This window comes from Nannobrachium achirus, assembly GCF_963921795.1.
Source record: "Nannobrachium achirus genome assembly, chromosome: 7".
NCBI lineage: Eukaryota > Metazoa > Chordata > Actinopteri > Myctophiformes > Myctophidae > Nannobrachium > Nannobrachium achirus.
Genome location: NC_137816.1, coordinates 12,108,331 through 12,128,859, shown reverse-complemented (window position 1 = coordinate 12,128,859; position 20,529 = coordinate 12,108,331). Strand labels below are relative to the sequence as shown.

The following is a 20,529-nucleotide window of genomic DNA, read 5'->3' as shown; positions in this document are numbered from 1 at the left end:
CAAATAAGAAACAACATACACAAACACCCAATCAAACAACAGACACAACATGGAACCATCCAATCAAATAAGAGACACAATCAATCATGTGAACACAACTAAAACAAAAATATAAAAGGAAACTATTTTAAAACACAGAAATTATAAAGCTGACCAAAGACAAACACTGGTTGAAAAAAAAAAAAAAGTCTAGACTGAGCAAATCAACCGACTGATTCACATATTGGCAGCTGTCAAAATGCAAATGAAGATATGTCTAGCGAACACAATGAATGTAAACGGGCTAATAAAATAACACAAGAAATGGACTAACTCAACAAACAATTCAGATCGCAGAAACTGCAAAATAAAACTGAACGGTCTGAATGAGAGTGACCGGCAATGGACCAGGGGACTGAGGTGAGGGAATACAAATAATAGCGAGAGAGGGAGATGGTTTAACACAGATGCATGCAACAAGATAGGTGAGAGATACCGTAGAAGAGAGGGAGAGAAGGAGACAGAACACAGGTTGACAGACAGACGGACAGACAGACAGGCAAAACAACAATGGTTGACAGTAACAGGTGGACATGATTCCTTTGAGAAGTTTTAAGAGAATCACTCTAGTCAGATCTACAAACGCTTGCATTTGTTCAGACCTGTAATTAATTTGCTCTGTGAGTTCTTCCTTTGGGTACATTGGGCACACTGTGCGTGTACTGCTACCTGTGAATTGCAAATTAATTTATTATTTAGTGTACATTTTGTATTTTTGGGGTTCTTAGGTATCTGTTTGTGTATCATGGATGTTCTATTTTTGTTGTGATGTCTTGTATGTAAGCAAGGATTGTGTAATTTTTTATTTCTGCCTCTTGGCCAGGTCACACTCGAAAAAGAGATGTCTCAATGTGTTTTATCTGGTTAAATAAAGGTTAAATAAATAAAAATAAAAATGATAACATGTCAGAGCTGACTCTTTATAGCATACGTTCCAACATTTTTGTTGATGAAGTCCTGTAGGAACTTTATTTGCCGAATAAATGTCACTTGACAAAATCATAAACTGCTATTTAGAACTGCCGTATAAAAAGTAGAAAGTACTCATTATGCTGAATGTCCCATTTCACAAGTTTTCAAATGTATACAAATATTTTGAAAATAGCAGATCTACAAGCTCACGAGATTGTGAGATTATAGATTGGCTATTTTCAAATGGCCGAAATGTAATGTATATAGGGCTGACGTGGGTAATTTATGTTTTGTTGTAATAATCAGAATCTACAAAGTAACTAGTAACTAAAGTTTTCAAACAATTGTAGTGGAGTAAAAGTACAATATTTACCTCTGAGATATAGTGGAGTATTAGAACTGTAAATTGGAAATACTCCAGTAAAGTAAAAGTACCTCAAAAACGTACTGAAGTACAGAACTTGAGTAAATGTACTTAGTTACTTTCCACCACTGGCCAACCCACCATCTCATGAGATATTGCTTAAGTGAGAGACAGATGACAGGACTATTACAGATGGACAGACAACATGTAAACAGTAAACACGTTAAGCCATGCATGAAGCAACATACAGCCTGTGCTTGTGTGGAGCCAAATAGACTGGGGAGACAGTACGAGAACAGACCAAACGCTGCATACACATAACTCAGGCACCAGCACTTAGGACACGCACGCGTGCGCGCGCGCACACACACACACACACACACACACACACACACACACACACACACACACACACACACACACACACACACAATTGTGATGTGCAGGGAGGGTGGACAAACAGGGTAACAACAAAGAAGGGAAGATACATGTTATTTGAATGTTAGGAAAAGCAAGTCATATTTCACTTTGGTATGGGGTACTGTGTCATGTCTTGTAGATAATTGTACAGGTTGGTGTGGCAATTATGCAATTCAGGATGTCAGTTATGTGGAAATAATTATATTGCTATATTCTATAATGGACTTGCTCATAGTGCCCCTCTTATACCAAGCCTAACTTGCGGGGTCCGTTCAATATGCCGACGGCCGCTGTTCCGACTAGCGTCGGCAGGTTAGTTACTCGTCACGGTTACTGAGGTTAGGTTTAGGGTTAGGGTTAGAGTTAGTTTTAGGCCACATTCTCATAATATAATTCGGTTTAGTCGTGCGAATGGGAGGGGTGAAGTTGCCACATTCTTGCATATTTAATTGATACGTTTGCCCTCACACTGCACATTGTCATCCGAAACAAGGAATCACTGAGTCCACATCTGTCCACGGGACATGTATGTATCCAAGCTGCATAATAATTCCTCCTCCATCTCCCTGTGTTTATTAATTCTTCAAGTTCAACTCACAATGTAACCACAGGACTCCTGCAAAATTGCGGCGCAGGCGTTAGCCTATTTATCTGCGGTCGACGGTAAACGGGCGATCAAAAAATAAAACCAGCGGCGGCCGGAGGGACTCGCAAAATCTACCAGCAATAAACCAGACAGCAAATACTCAGGGGTGAAAGTGGTTTGAAATTCTTGCCGGAACTGTCATAAAAAAAATTGGGAGGCTCTAACCCCCCAAAACCCCTGAAATGCATAGAAAACTGCATTTTGGCACAGTTATAGGCTACACACAATAAAAACACTACAGGTCCTACACCTGAATTAGGCATTACACTTACTGTAACATGAAACATGATTGAAATCCTAAAGGAAATATCTATAATAAGCCTCTTCATATTGTTCATTGTTCCATACAGAAGGGTAAGCATATATATTATTATTATATTTATTATATTATTACCCATATTATTATTAATATTATTATAACCAGTTATCTAAAGTAACTCAAGTACATTTACTAAATTACTGTATTTAAGTACAGGTTTTAAGTAGCCTAGCCTACTTTACTGGAGTATTTCCAATACTTTTAATTCTACTCCACAACATCTCCCATTCCCAGATGCAGAATAGAATCATTTTGGTCTATTCTGCATCTATCGCATGCAGGCACAGACACAACGAGTCCTCCTAGAGATGGGATTTATGGCTCTTTGAAGTGAGCCGGATCTCTGGGATCCGTTCCTTTCAAAGAGCCGTTCAAAAGACGCTCCCTACTGTGAACCGAATCCTATCGTTCATTTCAAAGAGCCGTTCAAAAGACTCGATTCGTTCGCGAACGTCCCACCTCTATTCGCTCCGTGTCAATAACAAACACTGAAACGCAAACAGAATGGATCACACTGACCTACACAAACCCACGGGAATAATTTAGAAGCACTTTATCAGAAAATATAACTAGTAACACTTGTGTATCCTACTGTATGTTAATCTGACTTTAGTATAGGCTATTGTTTTCTTCCTGGACGTGCGTTTGTGGCAGGTTAACATGGGATTTTGACAGCTCTCTTCTCCTTTTCTTAACGGAACGCCGTTCCGGCCCCAAATGTTTTAGCGGAACGGGGGTTCCGGCCGTTCCGGCTCACTTTCACCACTGCAAATAGCAAGATATGAATATCTACGAAGAGGAGGACATCAACGTCTCTCTCTCTCTCTCTCTCTCTGCCCCTCGTCTTGCCCTCCGCTGGCTCCCTCTGCGCACCGCGCGTAACAAGCGTCTCCATTTGGACATGATTTGGCACAGAGAGCGACGCGTTTTGAGCTTGTAGATCGGCTATTTTTGCTATGTATGTGCATTGTGGCCCTCTGGAGTGAGTGTGAAAATGTAGTGGCCCTCTCCATCATCAAAGTTGCCCACCCCTGCTATACAGTATGTGTGAGTAACTGTGTGGCCTTACCTGTGGCAGAGGTTTCTGATAGACCTGCATGGCCAACATGAGAGGGGCAGCAGTGTTCCAGTTGTAATACCTAAGACAGGTACATAGAGGGCGCTCTCGTCAAATCCTCAAATAATCGAAAACCTTCCATAATAAAACTTTTCTCAACACATTATTATAACATTAATATGATCATTTTAAACTATACAACTTTAAAAATGCATAAAAACTTCTTATTAAAAAGAAGGGAAACAAAAATAAACTACTTGGTTCCTATCTTGACCACTAGGTTGGGGTCATCGATGACGGATGGGTTTTCAGAGAACTGCTGGTGAGAGACAACCTTCTCCAGGAACTGTTCTGTTGTACGGTAAATCACACACACACACACACACACACACACACACACACACACACACACACACACACACGCACACACACACACACACACACACACACACACACACATGCACAAATTATACATATATTACTTTTTTCTTCCCACATATCAAGAAAGCCAGTTGAGCACTGTCCAACTCAGGCATGTGCACACATAGACATCAAGGGGGGCTTGAGCCCCTGCCCTTTTATCTGTCTGTAAAAACTGCCCTTTCCAGACCATAAATGCAATTTTTACTATGGTGAAAGAAATGCAAATACCCTCTTTCCATGCCATACCTGAAGGCAGCATTCAATAGAATTGCCTTGTCAAAACTCTCCTGAACTTGAATGCAGCATCTTATGTTGAAAGAATTGCCCTCTCTGTGTAGAAATCCATGCCATTACGCCACATCTCCAGTATTGACTTGGTTATGCTTAGTTCAGTGTAGTTTCACACACCGAAAATAGCCGACCTCCAAGCTCACAACGTGTCGCAGCGCGACACGTTGTCTGCTATTTTCGGTGCTTCAACCAAAAGGCCCTTTTGGAAATTCCAGACCCTGCCTCTCTAACATTCTCTGCACCTCCCTGGTTCAACTTCACTGTAAAACCAATAGGCCTAGTGAAATAAAAATATTGAAATATAGAATTTTTTTCAACATAAATCTTTTTCCTTTTCAGGCAGGTTACGGAGGTCAAATACATATCAAATTGGGGGTCCTTTGACATGAAAACATTTGAGAACCACTGCCTAGCACACTCTGATGTGCACTAGGGCATTCACCAAATATTAGAATATTAGAATATTCTAATATCAAAGTCACTATTCGACGTTGTTCACCGAAGTCGAATATTCGCTTATTTGATTTTTTTTATTTTCTCTTTAAAAATATATATAGTTTATAATAGGAAGTCATAAGAATGAGTTGTCAATGGCCCTGGTGGATGAATTTGTTAATGCTCTATACCAGGGGTTCTCAAACCTTTTTAGGCTGTGACCCCCAAAATAAACATATTTGAACTGGGGACCCCCACCCTGACAAGCACTTGGAATTGTAGGTATTACATTTAATGTGACTCGGTTCCGCAAATAAATATTGTGAAAACAGCCGATCTACATGCTCACAACGCCTCGTAACGCGAGGCGTTGTGAGCATGTAGATCGGCTGTTTTCACAATGTTCGCCTCTTGCTTACTTAATATTTGACCGTTTGGCCAGTCCTGTCGAATATTCGAATACTTTGAGGTTGAATAATTCGAATACAAAAAAATCACTATTCGTGAATGCCCTAATGTGCACACGCCACACCCTGCTGTGTGTACCTCTTGTGATGGCTGTGTTGTCAGTGAGTCCTCCACACAGAGAGATGGCGACGTGGGGCATGTCTCCCAGCTGCTCTGGGAGGCTGTCCACTCCACTGTCCATCCCGCTGCTGGCCACCGACTCGGGGGACTGGTTGGCACTCCGCATCATCACGTCTGAGCCACACCTCGCCGAACCACCACCACCATCACTGAGCGGGAGAGAGAGGGAGGGTTGGGGGGGGGGTGTTAGGGGTGGGTGGTATGGTGAGGTATCGTATGTATCGTGATACAATTGAGGGAGCCTTGTAAAAAAAATCCTGTTTAATCGTTAATACAGAGATTCATGGCAGAATTCAATTTAAACCTGCATTTTGGTCTAAATCTCTAAGTTCTCAAACTTTTAAATATCTCCACTTAACTCTGACAGTATACAAATGAAACCAAATGGACCCGGAAGGGTCCATTTGGTTTCATTTGTATACTGTCAGAGTTACATACTTGTACAGTTAAATTTAGACCTCCCAAAAGGAACCCAGAGAGTCTAGTAACTTGAAAAATAACCATAAAAATCAACGTGAAAGAATTATCGTGATAAAATCGTGTATCGTGATACAGCTTGGGAAAATATTGTGATATTGTATTTTTCCATATCGCCCACCCCTAGTGCGTGTGAGTGTGTCTGTGTAGCCAGTGTGGTATATTTCCAAATTTGACCACACCAGCCTGTGTTTCACTCTGTGCGTATGGCCGAGACAGACGTGGGAACGAGTCAAGATGGAGACCAATGGTTCAGACCAAGTCAAGACCAAACATATTTTTTCATCCCAATCCAGACCATGACCAAATAATTATTTTATATAAAAATGTAACACTTAAATTGCACTAAGATACAAATATTTTCTAGATACATCTCAAAGATGTGTGTCACTGACTGTACATTATGTGCGTGTTGTTGTACATACGGTGTGTGTGTGTGTGTGTGTGTGTGTGTGTGTGTGTGTGTGTGTGTGTGTGTGTGTGTGTGTGTGTGTTAGTACTGCACATATATTGTACCTGTGCAGTACATGTGTTAATGTATGTGTTTGTGTACCTTTTAGGGAAGTACATTGCAGCTACATCAGGGTCCATGTCCGTGATGTCATCCAGGTAGACTCCATCAGAACCTAGGTGTTCACTCCTCTTCTCTACAGGCGGAAGGTAATCAATAACACATCATCAACATGGATAAATGTATGTCCTATATATCAACAAATACACACACACACACACACACACACACACACACCAGGACCAGGCCAGCCATTACAAGCACACAACCGGCCATTACAAGCACACAACGCCTCGCTGTGTGCTTGTAGATCGGCTGTTTTCACTAGTTTTAAAATGGTTTTGGACATACAAGGTTTCCACCCGACAATGACGAAACATAACTCATGTAATTGGCCCACTGGCCTGTCACTTGTCATGATCTGAAATGGCAAATCTTTGAGTAGCAGCAGCGCTATAGAGAGAGATCTCTCTCTCTATAGCACGCAATGAGGGCCGAATTCCCGAGCTGAATCAGGGGCCCAGCATGTCCCTGCACACACAAACACACACACACACACACACACACACACACACACACACACACACACACACACACACACACAAACCTTTCTTCTTTGATGGAGAATCCGTCCGTCTGTTTGGACTGTCTCTGTTTCCGCGCACGTCCATATAGTCAGGCAGCATCACTGGAGACATGGAGGCTGCAAGAGCCTCCACCTCTCCACACGATGCCCCCACGTTCTCCACCACGGCCCTCCCTGGGAGGAGACCAGAACGAGGAGGAGTTGAGCAGTCTTATAGCGACACAAAGTTGTATGATGAAGTATACAATACGGTCACGATTATTCCATTAATTAAAAAAAAAAAGGTAATTGATGGAATAAATTATCGCTAAGAAAATAAGCATTAGTGATGGTGATAGCTGTAGCTTCTGATTATTGGGAATGTTAGCTATACTAGTACAGAAATCAACTCCAAAGAGTCTGTAGATGAAGCTGTGGATCAGTGAGAAAGATCTTTTGGGTCACGGAATTAAGTACCAAAGCGTTGTTGTGTACAATAGGGCATTCACAAATAGTGGTTTTTAGTATTCGTATTATTCGACCTCAAAGTATTCGAATAGTCGAATATTCGACAGGACTGGCCAAACTGTCAAATATCAAGTAAGCAAGAGGCGAACATTGTGAAAATAGCCGATCTACATAACGCGAGGCGTTGTGAGCATGTAGATCAGCTATTTTCACAATATTTATCTGCGGAACCGAGTCACATTAAATGTAATACCTACAATTCCAAGTGCATGTCAGGGTGGGGGTCCCCAGTTCAAATATGTTTATTTTGGGGGTCACGGCCTAAAAAGGTTTGAGAAGCCCTGGTATAGAGCATTAACAAATTCATCCACCAGGGGCATTGACAAGTCATTCTTATGACTTCCTATCTAGCCAAGCTTTATAAACTATAATGTTTAAAAAAAAAAAAAAGAAAAGAAAAAGGGAATATTCGACTTTGGTGAACAACGTCGAATAGTGACTTTGATATTCGAATATTTGGTGAATGCCCTAGTGTACAACAGCAGAAAAGCAGTAATTGGAGAGGGGGGCCTCCACCAGGAGGACACCCCCCTCCCACTCCTCCCGACCAACCCTCCCCACTGACCAGAGCATACGAGCGGAGTGGAGCGCGAGCGGTGCGGGGAGCGGAGCGAGCTGTTTTTTAGTTGAGCGTGAGCGAGCGACTTTTATAATGGGTCTGAGCGCCGACCCTCCTCCGCTCCGAGCCGATCCTGTTGGGGCCGCGCGCCGCATGTTTCCAACAAAACAGTGGCGAGTGGAAAGCTCTCCAAGTCTCCATCAAAGCCGAGGCTCACGTTAGCGCAGCCATTTGTGTTGGGAACACACTGGCAAAGGAGAAAGTGTTTCGGACATGGTAGCAAACTACTTTTTTGACTCTGATTGACGACCCTGAGCGGAGCGTGGAGCGAGCGTGGAGCGAGCGCGGAGCGAGAGATGCGGATATCAAGTTGAGCGACGGAGCGGCGGGGAGCGGAGCGGCCCGGTGGCCGACCAGAGCGACGAGCGAGTGGGACAAGAGCCCTCTGGAGAGCGGAGCGGCTTTTGTCATTGCTCCACTCCGCTCGTGTGCTCTGCCACTGACTGCCAGGTGCCACCAGACATAACCACTGACCACACAGCCCAAACTTCTCATTACCTTGCTCTCCTCCAAGCATAACTCTGGCTTGGTCACTGGTCTCTGCAGGCAGAGGGCAGCTCTGGGGGATGTAGACGGTGAGGGACGGAGGCTCAGAGATGGTTCTGAAGTGAGTCCTGTCAGAGACGGGGACAGACATCGGAGCCACTGGAGGGACAGGGTCCGGATTCTGGTGTTCCAGCAGGAAGGAAGGCTGGAGACACGATGACACGGGCATAAAGAGAGAGAAGAAGAGACAGGGGAGGGGTGTGTTATTAACGATGAACCTTTCTGCCCGCATGGTGATTAAAGAGAAACGATACATGGCTACTTCATAATGCTAGCAATTGATTGTTTATTACTAGCTATGTTTATTGCTGTACCGAAGGTGTGTGTGTGTGTGTGTGTGTGTGTGTGTGTGTGTGTGTGTGTGTGTGTGTGTGTGTGTGTGTGTGTGTGTGTGTGTGTGTGCTCGCGCATGTGTACTTACCTGAGCAGCGTGTGGCAGCTCTCCCCAAGTCCACAGCATAGGATTTCCTGTAGGCTCATTGGCTAGTTCTGAATCACTCTTCGGAGTCATGGAGCGTGGTTCGTTGAGACTGCTGGGTAAGGAAAAGATCTGTTTAGAAAGTTCTTTGACCTCTGCCTCGCCCCTTATTTGTGCATTATCCTGCTTACACCAAGCATTTACCAAAGGTGGAAAATATAAGGACGTTCATTCAAGGGGAATTTTCTGCTGATAATGAAAACTTTCACCAAACCCTATCTTCAGTGATAGATAGTCCTATCTAGTGGAACGGCAAGTATTTTCCGGTCCCTGTGCGCGTGCGTGCGTGCGTGCGTGCGCGTGCGTGTGTGTGTGTTACAGCTTTGAATGGCGCATGAATGTGAAAGCTATGACAACCACAAAACATTTTGATTTAGTGATCAGTATTGCCAGAACTGCTCGCATGCATGTCCAGTTGATGAAGAATAATGTACAGTATATCGTTGCTGTCGAGCAGAAACCTCTTATGTCCATATAGGCCTATATATATTTCTTTCTTTTGTAAATGAAAGCACTACTTGATAATACTACAGCTTCACACAAACGTAGCAGATCTGCGAGCTCAAAACGTGGTGCAAAGTGACACATTTTGAGCTTGTAGATCTGCTACTTTTGCTGTTTTTGAAGTTGAATCCTGAAAAGTAACGGTTTTGGACATACTGTATGAGGCTTCCACCTGACAAGAGACGATATTCTCCAGCCAATCAGAATGGAGTTTACACCCGTGACCACTGACTGACCAGTCTAGATCAAAGGAGATCATCATCCTTTATCATCCTTTAGTACACGTTGTAAGACAAGTAAAGTTAGAATTTGGCAAAGATGCTGCCTTCATGTTGGAGCATGAATGCTGTTTACAGGACTGACATTGTACAAGAGCATGGCAAGTACCTAATAGAGGATAAAATAGACGTCTGCTCAGGACAAGATATGGACAGACGTCTGCAATCAGCGATGGACAGAGAGTCTTCAATCACAGTACTGGAAGGGAGGAAGGAAGAAGAAAGAAGGAAGGGTGGACGGATGGACGGACGGATGGACAGACAGACAGACAGACGGACGGACGGACGGACGGACGGACAGATGGACGGAAAGAAAGAGAGAGTGAAAGAAACGGTCACAGAAGAGGACAGCAACAGAGAAAAAAAGACAGGGAAAGGCATTGTGAATTTGGGAGTATTTGTGGAAACAGTCTTACATTGTTCATTATCAAAGTGGTGGCACACACTTTTCTTCCCTCCACACCAAATCTCTTCTTTATAGTGGCTATAAAGAAGACATTTGGTGTGTGGAGACCAATAATTTGATGACCGTTGATTGAGTCTCCAGTAGGAGACTGAAACTCTCATCAAACTAGAAGCAGTGCTCTTCCGAGCACAGGTCTCCACCAGGCCAGGTGTCCTGGTGGTGCTACTGTATAATAGGCCAATGTAAAAAGGGTGGCATATGTTCTTCACCTTAGACCTTTCATGGCAATCGGACGCTGCATGCATGATTTGAGGCATTGTGTTCCAAAAATGTGTTTTGCTAAAGTCTACCTGCTGGTGGCGCTATAACAGGCCAATGTGAAAAGGGTAGCATTTGTTCCTTGACATAGTGGGAATATGTGTGGCAAATTTCACGGTAATCGCAAGCTGCGTTGATGATCTGAGGCATTTTGTTCAAAAACGGAGCCTTCGGCTGGTGGAGACAATTATTGGCTTAGGAATGCGACACAAATTAAAATATCTCCATGAATGCGTTTATTGCAGACTCATGGTCTGTAGAAAAACAAACCGTACAATTACATACAACAATAAATAAAAGTCCAAATGAACATGTTATTCAAGGCTTCATGGGGTGTGTAATTGATAGAAAATCTCACATGATTCAATCTTTTATTCAGTGTGTGTGCGTCATACCTCTGCAAGCGAGTCCAGTCAGTATTGTGTGTGTAAGTACTGCTCAACACGCTGGCTGCTGGCCCCTGATCACTGCATGTGGGTCCAAACACACGCACACACGCACGCACGCACACACACACACACACACACACACACGCACACACACATGCAGGGCCGTCAGCATCATAAATACACCTGTCACACATTAAAGGAGTAGTTCACCCCCAAAATTACTTTTTTTCTATTGATTACTCACGCCATGGAGACTTGAGTTCAATAATATTTTGGGTTTTTTGTTGCATTCCTAAGGCAATAATTTGATTTAAATAAATGTACCCCCATTGATTCCGGATGGGAAACCAAATGCATTTGGGTCCCCATCCGGAATCAATGGGGGCAAAATTACTATAATCAACATTTTCTCTTGCGACAAATACAAAAATAATATTATTGAACTCAAGTCTCCATGGCGTGAGTAATCAATAGAAAAAAGGTCATTTTGGGGGTGAACTACTACTTTAAGAGTACGATATTGTAAAGGCTACACTTAAAACATCACAAGACTTCTTCAGATCATCATCATCACACGATATACATCCCATACGCTGTGGGCTGGACCCTCCGCAGCATACCACTGGGGAAAGAACCATATCAGCACCCTGGACAGAGCCTGAGGTTGGGAGAGTATAGGATAGGTTGACGGGCAGTAACTTTCCAGGCACGTGTGACTATCGAGGGAAGGGGGGGTACACATGTGACAGCAGATTAGAGCTGCCCTACTTTATGGGCAGGTTCAGCTGGCAGTTTCTTGTCATAAGGTGCTGTCCTTGGTGGAAGCCAGTGTCAAGTGGCAAAACTGACACTTTGCTGATGATGACAAAAACTGCTGCATGATTGTTCCAGTCTGGGAAGAACCTTACGGTCGTTGTGTTTGAGTGTTAAGTGTGCATAAGCTGTTTTCCACATATCCTGGGTCATCAATATGGCCACGGACAAAATGTGTCTGTGGCAAAGACTTGGCCTTGTCCGTGGCAAATTCTTTATTTTCTGTTTTACACACTGTTATAATGTTCTTATTTTGATCAAAGGACCCAATTACTGAACCTCAAGTCACCAGGAGTTCTTCTGCATATGTATGCCACTGATTTACTACGACACTATGGCACATTCCACTAGTACTAGTGGTCCTCAAACGTTTTATTTGCAAGGACCCAGGCCTGTTACTCTGAGAGTGTACAAATGGAACCAAATGGACCCTTATGGTTCCATTTGTACCATTGCCCGCTCATTTTGGCAAAAAAATACATTTTGACAAAAATGTCCACCACAAGCCCACATGCCGATGACCCCTGCAATATTATCTGGATAAATGACGACAAATCATCTGACAGTACTTTTCCAGTCAACATTGTGCTGAAAGATGTTGGTAAAGTTAAGCCAGCCATTTCAGCCTCCTATCGTGTGTGCGCAAGATGAGCTGATGTGTGTTAACGTACTGTGAGTCAACCAAACCTTTACATTATTCACCAGCAAGCACTGAGCAGGAAAATACTGGAAAAAAAGGAGTGATGCATGTTGCCATAAGTGTTTCGATCACTTAGAACTTCATCAGGACTTGTACATGATATAAGTCTTGATAAAGATCTACAGTAAGTGATCAAAACAGCTTTTTGGAGACAGTATTACCAGTGTGTGCAGACATTATTTCTTTTTGGGATTTAAAATTGCAACCATCAGCTGCCAACTTGACTTTAATGGACTGGCAGCTACTATAGTTCCCATGCAGTGCCAGCTCTCACACTAAGAGTGAGACGCCACAGTATAAGACAGTGTTTTGTTGCCGCTGTAACAAAGTTGAAATTGGATGTCATCATATCTGCACTCATTTCTCTCCTTAGTAATTTTAGATTGAATTCCAGTAATACCTGCTTGGATCATTTATTATGCCTCTAGCTTTGTTGTTCTTCTTAAAGTGCATGGTGTCAACGTAGCTTGGCACGGCCAGACTAAGAAATGCCCTCTGGTGTCAAGGACGAATGTTGGCTTGAGTGGCACCACATTCTTGTGCCAGGGTAGGGATGGCAGGCGTGGCAACAGTGTGGATCTCAGACTTCATGTGACCAGCCTGTGACATCTGTCATCTCATCTATGACGTCTGTCGTCTATGTATTTATATGTTTTATGTTATCCACAAGTTTCCCAGTGAGCTTACTGGGGAAAAATGTGTGCTACACTTCCTCCACGAAGCCAAGGAAGATAAGGAAGGATGGATATCACGTGACAACGGGGATGCGCCATGTCCGGCCATGAAGCTCACCATGGGTGCCAGAACTCGCACCGAAAGTGCGATAAAATACATGTCAGTGAAGCGACCGCAGTATTCCCAATGACCCTGAGCACAACGGTGGGGGCCGATGGGCAATAGGCTTCCCACACTCCCGCGCCCCCACCGTTGCGCTCAGGGTCGTTGGGAAAACCGCGGTCGCGTCAGTGAATGGAGCCGGCTTGATCAGCTCATGAACAAACCTGGAACAAAAACTATTTATGAACAACTGAGACCTTTGTCATATAATCTGTTCAGGAATATAAAAGAAGACATATCAAAGGTATTTTTACAATCACTTGCTTTTTCGATGTGCACAGTACATAATGAAATAATAATAACAGTAAAGAATAATCGTTTCTGTCTCCCGAAGTATCGCAAGATTTGGTTCCCAGACAGGAAACAGTGGATAGTCTCGTGATACTTGGCAAACATACTTTTTGCTCTTTAGATAGTGCTATAAAATGACACAGTGCACACATCGAAAATCCACACAGCAGAAAAGAAATGTGTGACATGCCTTCTTTTATTTTCCTGAGCTGAGTATGTTATAAAGGTCTCAATTTTCATAAATAGTGTTTGTTCATGAACTTCATAAGCTGCTGGGGAGGCTGCTCCACAGTCTTCCACCGAACTTCCGGCTGCAGTTTGGCACCCATAGTGCGACGAATCTGCCGGTTGGAATTGCGAGATAGCGAAAGGGGTGTGGATGTCTTTACCTCCTATTTACCTTGTACGCAGCTGATTCACGGACCAAGTAATCAACTTGCAGTGATTCAGGTGTGACAGGCTCTCAAAGTTCACACATTCACGCAAGGGCTCATGGGAGACAGGAAACTTGTGGATATATTTTGTATACATTTGGGCACACACACACACACACACACACACACACACACACACACACACACTCACACACCTGTCTCCCTCGCTGTCCTCATCAGAGCTCATGTCGATGGTAAACATGTCTTCGTGTTCTGACATTTCTCTCTCGCTCTCCTCTCTGCTTCCTCCTTCAGGACTCCTCCTCCTCATTCTCTTCCTCCTCTTCTTCTTCGTCCCTCCGTCGTTCTGCTGCGCTCCAAACGTCTGGACAGGAAGTTGGGAACTGGGGGCGGAGTCTGTGTGGAGAGAGAGAAACAGACAGAGCCGTGAACGGCAGCACACATGCACGTACAGCAACAGTACGCAAGCACACACACATTCATATACAACGTGCCAGTGGTTCTCAAACCTTTTCATGCCAAGGACCTCCAAATAGTCAGAGCGTTTCAGGCAAAAATCGTGCGCTTTATGAAAGAAGCATGACATTTGGCACACAGAACAGGCCATATGGAACATTTTTGGCTATAGGGGCATCGCAGATTTGTCTTGGGAAACTTGCGGGAGCCAATCAAAGTTGCTCTCATAGACTTTACTATCTAACATATAATTCACCAAATGTCTGAGTGAGTGTCTGAGTGAGTGTCTGAAACAGCGTTTCTCCTCAGTGGCTGGAGCAATTGATCTGAAATCGCATCACCATTAGCATATGAACACACCTGACATAACTGTGAAGCCCGTTTGTCACTTACTTCGTCAGTTGGCCTCATGGTGGCGCTATAACAGTCCACTTTACGTTTCGGCCTGTAACTCTTGAACCGTAGGTCGGAAAATTAAAATTCTTTTTTCCCTGGATTCCTTGGGTCAATACGCATCTCCCCATATAGGCCCCGCCCATTTGCGTCAGGATAGATTTTCCGCCATTTTGAATTTTCTCCAAAACACACTTTTTGCTCCTTTTCCTACATATTTTCTTCAAATGTCACGAAAATGGGTACACATGATCTCTGAACCCATGCAATGAACATAGTCAAGGGATATTTTGATAGTCCATACCGTTCGTTCGTAACGGGCTTCCAAAGTTAGCGGGAGGGGCCCGTTTTGCAAACAATAGCCATAAATCACAAACAAAACGTCGAGTCAACACTGAATTTCTGCCACAGGTTGCGGGTGGCTTACTCAACGAATCCCCAGAAGCATTTCCAATTCCACCCGTAGAGGGCGTCACAAACGCGCAAAACGTAACCGTTTCGTTCCAAAACGCGTTTTTCAGGCGGACCGACCCTCTCAAAAAGAAACACAGACTACTCTGCGGATGGTCTCACGGTCCAAACCGCTGCACACACACACACACACACACACACACACACACACACACACACACACATAGCCATTAAACGAAACGGGTATTTCTTACATTGATGCTCCTACATATTATCATGCAAGTACCAGTTAAAGTTACTTTCCATCCCTCATATACCGTGTGCACAGTGCACATCCCATAACCCACACACTGCACATCATTTCGGAGCTCATATCTTTGAACGGGTAAGGACTAGTAGAGTAAAATAATACAAAAAAATAAATATGCTTTAAAGGGATATTCCACTTTCAAAAAAACTTTTTGTCATTTTATCGTCTAATCAGGGTTTTGGGAACACCCAGGAGAGTTTTTGAATTTCTTCATTCAGTATTTAGATATTTGACATTCATTTTCCCCATTTTGCCCCCTTCCAGGACCTTCCTATACAAACCCATTATAACTTCAAAATCCATTTTAACCATGATTACTCCTGACACCCTCCGAATACGTGAGCAGGCCGTGTTTTTTCGATAACATTTTTCATTGATTTCTATACATTTTTTGGGGAAATGAAAATTATTAAATACATTAAAAGATTATAAAAAATAAATGAAAAAGGTTATCGAAAAAACACGGCCTGCTCACGTATTCTGAGGGTGTCAGGAGTCACCAGAAAAAGGGACAGTTGTTTTCATTGAATCTATCATGGTTAAAATGGAGTTTGAAGTTCTAATGGGTTTGTATAGGAAGGTCCTGGAAGGTGGCAAAATGGGGAAAATGAATATCAAATATCTAAATACTGAATGAAGAAATTCAAAAACTGTCCTGGGTGTTCCTAAAAGCCTGATTAGACAATAAAATTACCAAACGTTTTTTTGAAAGTGGAATATCCCTTTAAGTAGCATGTGAGGGGTCAAACTAGGTGTTATTCGGGATTCTGAATCCAATGCAAGCATTTGCTTTGCACGAAAAACATTCCTTTCCCAGAAACGGCCGCCACAAAACTTTGAAAAGTGATGACTCATCACTAAACCATAGTTTTATGGGGTCCGTTTTTAGCCCAAGGAATGTTTTTCCTGCAAAACAAATGTTTGCATTGGATTCAGAATCCCCAAAAACACCTAGTTTGACCCCTTACATGCTACTTAAAGCATATGTATTATTTTTTTGTATTATTTTACTCTATAGTCTATGAGAGCCCAACTTTAATTGGCTCCCACAAGTTTCCCAAGACAAATCTGCAATGCCCCTAGAGCCAAAAATGTTCCATATGGCATGTTCTAACTGTGTGCCAAATTTCATGCTTCTTTCATAAAGTGCACGATTACATCAAAATACTGCCCGAAACGCCTGGACTAAAACTAATATGTATTTGGTTGCAGACCCCATGCAAGATTTGTGTTGCTAAAATGTTTCAAAAATATTCACTCTTTTTTGAATAGCCGATCTACAGTACATTCTAGGCCTATAGCGAATTGCAAATTGTAGAAATTTGCTATTTCACTTAGCTGATGTACAGCATAGGGATAAAGTTGGGTAAACTGATTTTGATGTTATGTTAACAATTTTAGCTGGGAGCCCCCCCGGAACCCCCTCAAGGACCTCTGGGGGTCCCCAGACCCCACTTTGAGAACCACTGCAACATGCATTGCAAAGCATCTTTACCCTGGCGTCGGTACACACCCCTGCTGCCCAGCTTGGATTCCATAAGCTCCGCCCCTGTTGACACGATGGGTGACGTCGCCAGGTGCGCCGGAACCACTTCCTGTCGACAGAGGAAGTGACAAAGTTTAATTACATGACATTTCCAGGACTCCAGGCAGGGTACTGTCCAAGTTCACAATAGTGTTAATTTCAGAAACGTATGTGGAGGGGGTTTGGATTAACACACGCACGCACGCACGCACGCACGCACGCACGCACACACACACACACACACACACACACACACACACACACACACACACACACTGTAGTAGCTTGCAGTGCACATGGCCCTAAATGGAGTGAGAGAGAGGAGAAAGAGAGAGGAAGAGAGACACAGACATAGACAGAGGGATTGTCAAAGAGCCAGAAAGAGTGACAGACAGAGAGGGAGAGAGAGAGAGAGAGAAAGAGACAGAAAGAGAGAAAGTGCCAGTGTCAATTTCCTACCACTAATAGGCTAGTTGCTTATTTAAAGTTCTTAGAAGGACTGAACCTTTTTCACCATCTATACTATAATTTTGCGAATGTCTGTCTGAGTGAGTGTCTGTCTGTCTGTCTGTCTGTCTGTCTGAAACAGCGTTTCTCCTCAGTGGCTGGAGCAATTGATCTGAAATCACATCACCATTAGCATATGAACACACCTGACATAACTGTGAAGCCCGTTTGTCACTTTCACAAATCGTATGCTGTATATTAGCATTTTTATGCTGTATCTACTATCTATTCTGCATCTAGCATGAGGCACATCTATTCTGCATCTAGCTTGAGGCAAAATGTTTAACCAGCTCTGTGTGTGTGTGTGTGTGTGTGTGTGTGTGTGTGTGTGTGTGTGTGTGTGTGTGTGTGTGTGTGTGTGTGTGTGCAGGCAGGCGGGTGTGTGTGCAGGCGGGTGGGCGGGCGGGCTGGGGGGGGGGGGGGGAACAGTATCTCTGTAGCCATTAAACGAAACGGGTTTCTTACATTGATGCTCCTACATCATGCAAGCACCAGTTAAAGTTACTTTCCATCCCTCATATACTGTGTGCACAGTGCACATCCCATAACCCACACACTGCACATCATTTTGGAGCTCATATCTTTGAACGGGTAAGGGCTAGTGTAAATAAATAACCTAATTTTGCAACAACATAGTCTCAATAGGTTTTCTTTTTTCTCAGTGTGCAGGCTTCCTGTAATTCTCCATACATCAGTTAGCCTACGGAAACATATAAATAGAAATCAACAACCTCAACAGGAAAACTGGAAGCTAGTGTTCTGATGCATGCCATTCTTTTGTAATCATTTCATTTGACACGGCATGTGACCATAACGAGATACCATGTCATTCTGATACAGCATTTTTTCATAAACACATTGTGACCCACAGAGTCGTTCAGACTGGAATGTTCAGTTTTACACAGTCGCCCAATTCACCCACACACTCACATGCCTAGGCAAACACTCACTTTCACCCTGTTCCCTGGGGCAGAAACAGAGGGAAGGAGGGAGAATGAGAGAGAGTGAGAGAGGTTCAAGTTTTATTAGAAAACATCACTGCATAACAGTATGAATTGTTATGTTTCTTGCAATTGAGAGAGAGAGAGAGAGAGAGTGAGATAGAGAGGGAGGGAGGGTGGGAGGGGGAGAGAGGGAGAGAAAGGGGGGAGGGGTATTAAAGCTGGGCCTGATGCCAGTAGGCTCATTGACACAGATATTGTTTATCTAGTCACGTCCAGATCTGAATGAAATTCACAGAAACAGAGATTCTCAGAGAGAGGGAGAGAAATTACGTTACGAAAGAAAAAAGCAGAAAACAAGAGCCGGGAAAGCGGAAAAAGGATGTGAGAGTAAGAAGAGTGCACAGTCCAAAACATTAATATTGGACTTTTTTTTTGCATCCAAAATAATTCTTGAGCATCTGCATGAATTGAAGATAGAAGGATGTTTGAGCCATAAAATATCTCGGAAGCAATACATAGTGATTATAATGTGCTTCCACATTGAATACGTATATTTCTTTTCTATAATTTTTATCCCACGATTTTGTAACCCATTTTCACCCAGTGCCAATTGCCTATGTAATTCTGGTCTCTGCTCTCCCTCTGCCGCACCTGGGGAGACAACGGACTGACCTCATGATTCCTTCTAGGAGTCCAAGTTGCTTCTTTTGACCTGACAGTGGTCTAACCACTGCACCACCATGCCCCCGTACATTTAATATATTTCTACAGAAAAATAACGTGGGATAAAAAGACAGCGAAAAGGATAGAGAACATAAGCTAGGTATCTTATATTCTGCATGATCTGTCTGATCTGTCTGTCTTTACATGTCTGTGTCAGTCACTTTGGTCCCAGTCAGTATATTTAGAAAACTATTTGTGTATTTTGTGATGGCATTTCCTGTGCACCTTCATGCTCAGCAGAGGATGAACGCTACTTTCCGCTAGCAACACCATTAGGCTAAAATGTCTAATTGCACGAATATCTCAAAATCTTAAGGGCAGAACCCCAACTATTTGAGTGAATCCATGGCTTTTCCTCTAGCCACCCTTTGGCCAATTTCCATTTGGGTGTAAGCTAGGACTAGCAGATACACTAGTGGCAGCTAGCAGGGGGTTAGACTCTCGTTCTAAAAACGTTTTTTTGTTCATTGTTGAATTCAGTTTTTCAGGCTTTCATTTTGACTTTTGGCATATCTGTCTTTATTTGTCATTGTAACCATCTTGTATCTTGTGTATCTGTTTCAAAGTAGGCTATACTGGGGTCTTCTCTTCTGTCTACAAGCTGCCCTTTCAGTCTGTTTGTGTGCATGAACAGACTGGACATGAGGTGGATTCTGTCTCTAGTGTCTAACCCTGTCTCTAGTATACAAATAGCCTTCTGCTGGCTTTGGTCAGTGCTATGTTTAGGAGAGGGCCAGAAACGAGGCACTGACTAACACAAACCATGGTGTTAAAGAGCTAGGTGCCCTTTATTCTTACATGACTTAATATGACTGATGTACTCAGTAAATTTAAGGTAATGTCCTAAAATGGGAATGGGAAATTCTGTCCTCTCACTAGTGGAACTTTCCAGAGGGCAAAAGGAGATCAGAGAAGAGAGAACCGACACGCTTATCCGTCCGCAGCAGGTGTGTGTGTGTGTGTGTGTGTGTGTGTGTGTGTGTGTGTCCCTTTACAGTCAGTAATGGAAGCAGAATGAGACCAATCAGATCCATCAGATTGTGTATTAGATTTGAGAGATTATCACAGCTGAGGGTTAATTTAATAAACTCATGCAGCTCATCTCTTGATC

General features: G+C 43.2%; 1 protein-coding gene across 1 annotated transcript in view; it reads right to left on the bottom strand.

Moving 5' to 3' along the window:
• The window catches only part of lpin1a (lipin 1a), a 37,267-nt gene that overhangs the window by 12,401 nt on the left and 4,337 nt on the right, over window positions 1-20,529 (bottom strand). Inside the window, 11 exon segments of the mRNA XM_080730839.1 lie at window positions 3,770-3,839; window positions 4,015-4,108; window positions 5,453-5,643; window positions 6,525-6,618; window positions 7,090-7,242; window positions 8,693-8,885; window positions 9,162-9,270; window positions 10,110-10,199; window positions 11,120-11,191; window positions 14,344-14,545; window positions 17,215-17,314. Of these exon segments, the coding sequence (XP_080586965.1) occupies window positions 3,770-3,839; window positions 4,015-4,108; window positions 5,453-5,643; window positions 6,525-6,618; window positions 7,090-7,242; window positions 8,693-8,885; window positions 9,162-9,270; window positions 10,110-10,199; window positions 11,120-11,191; window positions 14,344-14,545; window positions 17,215-17,314 (1,368 nt within the window).